General features: G+C 38.2%; 1 protein-coding gene across 3 annotated transcripts; it reads right to left on the reverse strand.

The window, feature by feature from the left end:
- Nucleotides 1-241: 241 nt before the first annotated feature.
- LOC110792149 (uncharacterized) lies at nt 242-2,151 on the reverse strand. 3 transcript variants are annotated; one of them, XM_056830640.1, is made up of 2 exons: nt 907-1,438; nt 242-658 (listed from the first exon to the last, which is right to left on the reverse strand). In XM_056830640.1, the coding sequence occupies exons 1-2, from the start codon at nt 1,400-1,402 to the stop codon at nt 633-635; spliced, it is 522 nt and encodes a 173-aa protein (XP_056686618.1). In that variant the 5' UTR covers nt 1,403-1,438; the 3' UTR covers nt 242-632. The 3 variants fall into 3 exon arrangements, 1 of the variants encoding a protein (XP_056686618.1); XR_008922645.1 differs by having other exon boundaries at nt 244-658; nt 907-2,151; XR_008922644.1 differs by having other exon boundaries at nt 244-667; nt 907-2,151.
- Between the last annotated feature and the right edge of the window lie 7,785 nt (nt 2,152-9,936).

Here is a 9,936-nt window from a genome sequence, read left to right on the forward strand (position 1 = left end):
GACGGTGGAAGAGATGCATGAGCAAAAAGAGTCCTAGTGATATTATTGATAGACCGAATTTTTCGTTCGGCTTTCCCATTTTGTGATGACGTATGAGGACAAGAAAGACGAAAGACATCCCATGCGACTAACAAAATTGTTTGAATTGACTATTGTCATACTCCCGCCCATTATCACATTGAATGTTTTTTATTTTTCGCTCAAATTGAGTTTGAATGTGAGTTTTCAAAGCCATAAATTTTGCATAGACATCCGATTTCTTAGCCAACGGGAATGTCCATAAAAAGTTCGAAAAATCATTCAAAAACAGAACATAATAACGATGCCCCAAGGAAGTCAAAATGGGAGAAGTCCACAAATCACTATGAATAATATCAAATGGCAACAATGTTTTAGAATTCGACGAAACAAACGGCAATTTAATGTGTTTACCAAAAATGCAAGAACTACAAATATTAGAAGCACTAGATTTAGTACATTCAATACTTTTATTGAGCCTAAGATAATCCAAAATAGAAGTTCCCGGGTGTCCTAAACGAGCATGCCAAGTAGAGGACGACAAAGCAGCAAAAGTGGATGGTGGAGTGGTTTGATTTGTGAGTGTGGTGAGAGGATATAGGTCGCCTTGACTGTTACACCTCATTATAGCCATCCCCGTCTGAAAGTCCTTCACAGAAAACCCAAAAGGATCAAATTCCACAGTCACAGAATTGTCAGGGGTAAATTTGTGTAACGAAATTAAATTTTTAATGAGTTTTGGAGCATGAAGGACATTACGTAAACATAATGGGGGGTTAGGGGAGGGCAAGCTAGCATGACCACAACCACGAATTGGAATCGAATGACCATTCCCAACAACAATACCAGAATTATGATTGCTCAAATTAAAATAAGACGAGAGATTACCATTTGAGGATGTCATATGAGATGTTGCACCGGTATCCATATACCAATTTGGGTCGGGTGGAGCCATTGTCATCGTGTGCATAGCTGATTCGATGTCCGTTGGAACAAAAGTGGGGACATACGAACCTGTTGGACCAGAAGCATAATAGAGCTGTTGAGGATGCGGGCCCAGAACTCCCTGTTGTCCAATCATCCGTGTTGGGCCTGTTGCAGGCTTGGCCCAAGCTTGTGTGGGCAATGGGCATGGTGGTGGAGGTGGATTGAAGTTTGGTACCCATTGCCACTGCCATGTTCCACCAGAAGGGGACTGCTGGCCACCACCACCAGAGGTTCGGCCACCACCGCGGCCACCACCACCGCGGTTTTTGTTCCCAGAATTGTTGCGGTTGTTACGGTTTCGGTTGAGATTAGTTCCATTCGCCCCTGCGCCATCTTGTGGAGGAGCCACATTATCCACCGCCGCAACCAAAGCCGCCCCACCGCCGTGCGCAGCCATGGCTGCAAGTTCACGCTCCTCCAAGAGAAGGGAGGAACTAACGCGCCTCGCTGAATGGTGGAAGGGGTTTTGCGTGCCGAATCTGAGTGCCGACATGCTTGTATGCCTCGCTAAGACCTGAAGCCAACTGTAAAACCAGACGGCTCGCAGCCACCGGAGCCCCTACATTTTTTAGTTGGTCGGAAAGGCTCTTCAGCCTTTGACAATACGCAGCCGCGTTTGGAAAATCATCCTGGCGAGTGGTGGTGAATTCCTGTTCAAGAATCACGGCACGAGAATTTTGGTGATCTTGAAAAATGTTAAGCAGCCGGTCCCAGGCCTCCATGGCTGTAGCTTCTGGTTCAAGAATAGTATTCAAAAGGTCATTGGATATGGTGGAATATATCCATTGAAGGACGGTTGCATCAAGGGTGGACCAAAACTCAATTTCATCGTCGGTTTCCGGAGCAGGCTTTTCCTTACCCGGGGGTGGAGGAATGATATGATGGAGCACCTTATGCGACCGAGCATGGATCTTAAAAAGTTCAGCCCAAGTTCCATACTGCACATTCTCCATCTCTAGAACAATGGAGACATGGTTTCTGATGTTAGAAACTGAGAGGGCTGGATGAAAAGAAGAGCAACCAGCAGTTTTGGAGGAAGAGTCTGTCATGGTGGCTGAAGAGAAGAGAGAGTGACGGAGGAAGAGAAGGAGGGGCTAGGGCACAGCGGAAGAGTTTTAACCCTAGCAATCTGATACCATGAAAGAGATAGAGAATATTTTCCGTGATGGTTCTCATTCCATGAGTTGCAATATATACATCAATTTACAACCAATCATGCGTGATTCATGCTAAGGAAATCACGGTAATTTAGCTAACAGAATATTTGTGTTTGACTAATTTACAACTAAATCAATCTACATTATTTTCCAATCAAAACAGAATATATTATCAGTTTACACAGGATTATACACTTTAATTTAATGAGTAAATAAAGGAAAGAGAGATTACCTTGACATAGAAACCATTATCATTGCGAAGAATAGCCTCCTTATATGGGCTATTAGCGTTATCTCTGAGTAACAGGACTAGAACGTACACCGTTGATGAAGACGCCATTGTTATCGTCCTCGAATACAACCTTCACTCGCTCTCTAGCTTTCTCTCTCCTATTTTCTTTTCTCTCTCCTCTTTGTGTCAGGCAGTAACAAAATCTGTTAAGTTTTTGTACATATTCCCTTTTGGCGATTTTCTCCGCATTATATATAAAAAGTACCATTTGTGTTTAGAAAAGTATCATTTAACTATTTTTTTTGTCTTTTTTCTATTTTGTCTTATGTTCTGATATGCATTTCCCCATATATATCTGATATGTATTTGTACTTCCTCCATTATATATTCCGTTATATCGTTATTTTCCACCCGTCGTGTCCAAACAAACTCGTATCGCGTATGGCCCGGTTAATAGTTGATAGCCAGACTTAAGACGATCACTCTAACTGTTCGGAAATGAAATGATTTAGTAACGTAGTTGATCGTTAATAGTCCGTTACCGGATTTATATCACTCTAATTCTTGTGAAATAAATTTTTTTGGATGCAAGTTTGGAAATTAAATAAAGCTAAGAGGTTTAAAAACGTACTCCCTCCGTCCCTTAATACTCGCACCGTTTTGATTAGACATGCTTGTCAATGCACAACTTTGACCACCAATATATTTAACTACATATTATAAAAATTTATAAAAATATTAATAGTTTGAAAATATATATTAAGATGAAGCCAACAATATATTATACACTAACATTTCTTTTCATATATATACTAGAAATAAAATAGGGTCAAAGTGAATTATGTGAATAGTGTAAAAAGTCAAAATGATACAAGTATTAAGGAACAGATGGAGAATTACAAAAGGTTCACGGAGGTTTATCCTCCATCAAAACCTCCAAAACAAACTTCTTGTCTTGTTGAAAAATAACTACGTCATAATTAGAATTTAGAGATTGCATCAGTTCTACAAACTTTTGTTGTTACATCCACAACCATGTTAGTTTTCCTAGCCTCTAACTCCATCTTGAAATCATGCATCTGCAAAAAAAGGTCCATGCATTGTTTGACAATATTATAATCCTATATATTTATGTGTGAGGTTTGATTTAATCTAAAACTGAACCGTTGGAGTAGGGAAAGATTCATCAACACCAAGTGAATATTAGGCTTCTTTTGCTCTTGCACAATCCCGAAGAACATAAAATATGTTCTAAGGGGACTCATTGGCAACAAGCACAAATATTAGATGGGCATAAAAAATGCACATAAAGAGTACATTTATGTGGCAATCTATCGTGGAAAGCAAGGCAAATAAAATTACATATTGATCTACCAACTAATTACAGAGGGGAACAATAATACACAACTTATTTACACAGGCACACGGAAAGATCGAAATAGAATGTAGAGAAGCCCTATCCTTTTTATTGAATTTCGATTTTTAAATGTTCAAAATCCAATTAAAATCATTTAGCATGATCCCCGTAGTTGGATCCCTTAAGTCAATTTTTGAATTGAATTGTAAAAATTTCAAGTCAATTTTTGCCAATCATGCTCTTCTTAATTGATAATTTGGTCCAAATTCAGTGCACTTGGAAATTTTTTAACAAATTTGGTCAACGTATCTACATTTATTTTTTATAAAAGAGTGAGCTTAAGAATATACTACCTCCGTTTCATAATGTTCTTTACGCTTTGGAAAATGTTTTCAAATTATAAAAACTTTGACCGTAAATTCTCACCATTATATACATCAAAACGTTACATGTAAAATCATGTTAGATTGGTCTCGGGATGTATTTTCAGAATATCAAATTTTTATAAAATTTTCACATACGAAATTGGATATATTAGTAGTTAAATATTGCATTAGTGTCCATACAAATAGTAACTGTAAAGATCTTTTTGAAACGGAGGTAGTAGCAATTTAATGAAGTATACTCAAAAGAGATATATGGAAATACAAACACCATTAAAAAACCGTGAAATTATAAGTCCGCCACTATAAAATGCCATTTGTATACTATTATTTTCGTTTTAAAATGATCTTATACTTTCCTTTCTTTACATTGTGCTTCATTCTATTTTTGGGAATGAAAAATTAATATCTTATCCCTCTCGACAACTTTTACAATTTTCCACTCACTTTAATATCCTACTTTATTTATTTATTTTCTTACATTTTCACCCACATCTTTACTGAAAATTGTTAGCTAGTCATCTTAAAGATGACCACCATAGAAATTAATTATAGCCCCATAAATTTATTTCTTTAACCTTCTTTTTATTTTTTCTTTATTTTTTTATCCTAAAATAAATTAAATTATTTTAGAAAAATAAAAAATTGTTTATAAAAATGCAAAACTAATTTCCAAAAATAAGCTAATAAAAATTTAGCAAATTTAAGTTTTTGGTATGTTAATTTCCTCTCTCCTCTCCTACGTCCAAACCACTCATTACACCACCATGCCAACCTTCTTGTTCTCTCCTCTTGCCAAACGCATGTTACTCGTCGTAGCAATTCAAGTAGGAAGCTTGGTTGTCCATCGGCGGTGGAAGCTTGTTCGCAGCTGTTCGGAAGCTTGGTCGTCCATATTTGTTGTTATTGGGTTTGAACTTGCAAACAGGTAGTGGCGGATCCAGAAATTGTACTAAGTGGGGTCACTAATACAAAATTACTGAAAAATTAACTAAATTAGGTACTTTTTAATACAAATTAGTTTAAAATTAACTAAAATTATGTAATTTTTTTGACCAAGTGGGGTCAAGTGGCCCCACTCCCTACACACTAGATCCGCCAGTGCAAACAGGTACTTGTATTTGTTTGGAGTACGGATGTACGGTTTGTGAATGGTGGAATAGAATCAATTATCAATTGTTGAAAGCAACCACTTGTTGTAATGGCTACAAAATGGTGGAAATTACCTTCTAGTATATCAAATATCTGACGAACTAGTCGTGAAACAACACCAGCCTCAGCAAACACTTCAGTTCCCTAAACATAAATTTCAAGTTTTCATCACATATAAACATAGAAGCAGGAAAAACTGAAAAAGAAAGATATCATTCCCTTGGCATGCACATATATCATGAATCTTCTGTACTTTTGTGAAGGCAAAACCTGAGAGAACATGGCAGAAAAACTAAGTACATTTTCTCCTTGTTGTAAAGTAGATGAATGCAAGGTCTCATAATTATCGGCTAAAAACAAAAAATAACTCAAAACCCATGGACCCAAAGAGCTTAAGAGTTTTACCACATCACCATTTCTTGATAACGGTGGACTAGAATCTCCCAAGACCAGGGGTGGTTTGCGATTTCCAAGACAATAGAAGTTCAAGTAGTCTTGTGGGTGTGCCTTGAGCTTCATTTCTTTGATCTCCTGTGCTATTATGCTGTACATCATTTGAATAGTTTAACCCTGTTGAAATGCACATTTTAAGATCAATTAGTCAATAACATATATAGCTTAACCACAACGGGGTTGACTTGTTACCTGCCAGAAAAGAATTTCATGCACAGCAGCAGAGGTGGGAACACCCTCAGGCCACATAGGGTTGGTAACATAGTGTTAGAGCTCGCAGCGGAAATTTGGCTTTTACTAGATAATATGAAATCGATACCTCACAAATAAATAATATTTTGTGAATAAACAAACCACCCTTTATGAAAGAAATAATAAAGTTACGTAAGAAAAATAATCTTTTCTTAAACTAAGCTTTAATGATGTGAATTGTTGAATTGTATTGAATCAACTTACAACCTATGCATTATATAATAAATTAATGCTAAACAACGAATGGCTGAAACTATTTAACTAAAGAAACAACGTAACATGTTGTTTGCAAAATATACTCCTTTCATTTTGCATTTTGCCATCACACAACCATTTTCCTCTCCTAGAAAATCTCTTTTCCATTCAAATTATTTATCTATTCTCAATTTAGAGAAACATATAATATGGTTAATTTTAGCCATATATTCCCACAATTCTCCACCTCGTTCATAATTTGAAAAACATTCAAATTTTGGACGAACAAGTTGCGTAATCCTTATCCGGTTGCACCATTTTAACAATGATTGCCTACGTACCCTCGACTGGGATCAAACCCATCGTAGTTCAATTTTTTTCTCCATGTATTACCTAACATGAGATAATATTAAGCAATTCCAAACAATGTTGGAACTTGCTTCCTGACCCAACTTTCGTTAACATGTCTGCAGGGTTCTCATTTGTATGCACTTTCACAAGAGAAATACTTCCTTTCTCTATGACATCCCGTACAAAATGATACCTTACATCTATATTTTTGGTACGAGCATGATGAACCGGGTTCTTGGCCAAGTGAATAGCACTTTGGCTGTCATAGTTTAGATTCACAGTATCCTGCGTTAACCCCAAATTATCTAGAAGTCCCCGCAACCACAATGCTTCCTTAACTCCTTCTGCCATAGCCATATACTCGACTTCTGTCGTAGATAGAACCACTGTATCCTGTAACATTGATCGCCAACTAACTGGAGCACCATGTATTTTAAACACATAACCAGTAGTAGATCGTCTTTTATCTAAATCTCCAGCGTAATCCGAGTCAACAAAGCCACTTATTTGACATGTATATCCACCAAAGCATAAACCTGTGTCTGTGGTACCTTTCAAGTACCGTAAAATCCATTTCACTGCTTCCCAGTGTTCTTTACCTGGGTTCGCCATGAACCTACTAACAACACTGACTGCTTGTGAAATATCTGGACGTGTACACACCATGGCGTACATTAAGCTGCCAACTGCACTAGCATAAGGTAGATTATCCATGTATGCCTTATCTTCCACTGTAGTGGGAGATGGTTTACTAGAGAGCCTTAAATGTGGAGCCAATGGAGTCACCACTGACTTAGCACCTTTTATCCCAAACCTTTCAATAACCCGCTCAATGTAGCCTTTTTGGCTCAAGAACAATTTTCGGTTTGACCTCTCTCTTCTAATCTCCATACCCAGTATTTTCTTTGCAGCGCCCAAATCTTTTGTCTCAAACTCTTCACCAAGTTGAGCTTTTAAAATATTTATCTCCACCTTGCTTTTTGAAGCAATAAGCATGTCGTCCACATACAATAAAAGATAAATATAATCATCTCCACGAAGTTTACGAATGTATATGCAACAATCATAATTACTTCTAGAAAACCCTTAATTTAACATAAAGGAATCAAATCGCTTGTACCACTGCCGAGGAGATTGTTTCAATCCATAAAGTGATTTCGTCAAACGACATACCTGACTCTCTTTACCCTCAACCTTGTATCCCTCAGGTTGATACATATAGATTTCCTCATCCAAATCACCGTGTAAGAAGGCTGTCTTCACATCAAGTTGTTCTAGCTCAAGATCACCATGAGCAACAAGACTTAATAGCACCCGAATAGAAGTGTGTTTTACCACCGGAGAAAATATCTCATTGTAACCAACACCCTCTTTCTGTGCAAATCCCTTGGCCACTAGTCTAGCCTTATATCTTATACCATCGGTCTTGGAAGGATCCTCTTTTCTTTTATACACCCACTTATAACCAATAGCAGTCTTTCCCACGGGCAATGGGACTACCTCCCATGTCTTGTTTTATGAAGAGATTGCATCTCTTCCTCCATAGCAACCAACCAACTCTCTCTATCCTTGTCTTTGATAGCTTGTTTGAAGGTGATCGGCTCATCATCCTCCACCGAGAGTGCATATTCTACCAAGTTAACCTGCCCGTAATGCCTCAGAGGTTTGTCTGACCCAAACTTCTGAACTGATTTATAATTTCTCTTTGGCCTAGTGGTTTCCAAAGATTCCTGTTGTTGTTGTTGTAACACATGTATATTTTCCCGCTGAATCTCCTCATGTTCAAGATCATCCTTCTCATCATTTTGATTAACACCAGGATGCTCCACCTGAACATGACTAGAATCTGGTTGGTTTCTAGATTCTATCTCCACCACTTGATTATTTGAAGTAGTCCCGACATCACCATTATTTGACACCATAGCTTTGGATAAAGCTATCATAGATCTTTCATCAAAGGTCACATCCCTGCTGATTACAAATTTAGAATACTCTATACTCCAAAGACGATAGCCATTAACGCCTTTGGGATACCCCAAGAATATTGCTTTCTTGGCCCTTTCACCAAGCTTGTTATTCTTGACATGATAATAAGCTGTGGACCCAAAGACTCTAAGTCTCTTGTAATCTGCATGTTCCCCTGACCACACCCTATAAGGTATGTCACCATCTAAATAAGAATGTGGGGAACGGTTCACTATATAGCACGCTGTAGCAACCGATTCTGCCCACCATTCTTTGCCTAAACCAGAATTAGAGCGCATACACCTAGCCTTCTCAAGTAGTGTACGATTCAGTCTTTCCGCGACTCCATTCTGTTGTGGTGTGTCTCTGACTGTCCAGTGGCTTACAATGCCTTCCTGATCACAAAACTCTTTGAAAGTTCCCTCTGTGTACTCTGTACCGTTATCAGACCGTACAGTTTTTAGCTTTCGACCCGTTCTGTACTCAACCATTGCTCTCCACCGCTTGAAAATGTCGAATACCCCATTCTTATGCTTCAGAAAATAAATCCAAGCATATCTAGAATAATCATCAACAAATGTAACAAAGTACCTGGAACCACCCTTGGAAGAGACTTTAGCCGGACCCCAAACATCCGTATGCACATAGTCTAACAACCCTCTGCTTTTGTGCTTGCTTGTAGAGAACTTTACCCTGTGTGCTTTTCCATACACACAATGTTCACAAAATTCCATTTGTGGTTTCTTCATGTTCTTCAACAAACCTTGTCCGCAAAGCAATGATAGACCTTTTTCCGACATATGCCCAAGGCGCATGTGCCATATCCTAGTGCATTCTGTTTGGTCTTTACTTCCACTGATTCCAACTGCTAAATCATCTGTAACAGTTGTGCCCAAAAGAGGATAAAGATTACCGTGACGAATCCCCTTCATCACTACCAAGGAACCACGAACAACTTTTAATACTCCATTTTCCATGGATATTTTGCAACCATTTTTCTCTAATAACCCAAGAGAAATAAGGTTTTTCCGTAAATCTGGGATGTGTCTCACATCCTTCAAGGTTATTATTGTTCCATCATGCATCTTGATTCGGATAGTACCTAACCCGACAGTCTTGCAAGCATGATCATTTCCCATCAAAATCGTGCCACCGTGCAAACTTTGATAAGTTGTGAACCACTTTCTGTTTGGGCACATATGGTGTGATGCTCCTGAATCAAGCATCCACTTACCAGATATTTCAGTGCATTGTTCTGATACGGAGTAACAATAATCTTCCTCGTCATTTGAGACAAAACTTGCCTCTTGTTTTTCTTGTTGTTTTCCTCTGGAATTGTTGTTGTTGTCCGACCTCTTGAATGTAGCCCTCTTATTTGGACAATTTACTTTAAAATGACCAAGCTCACCACATTTGAAACATGGTCTTTCCGCA

This window comes from Spinacia oleracea, chromosome 6 (assembly GCF_020520425.1).
Source record: "Spinacia oleracea cultivar Varoflay chromosome 6, BTI_SOV_V1, whole genome shotgun sequence".
NCBI classification, from domain to species: domain Eukaryota; kingdom Viridiplantae; phylum Streptophyta; class Magnoliopsida; order Caryophyllales; family Amaranthaceae; genus Spinacia; species Spinacia oleracea.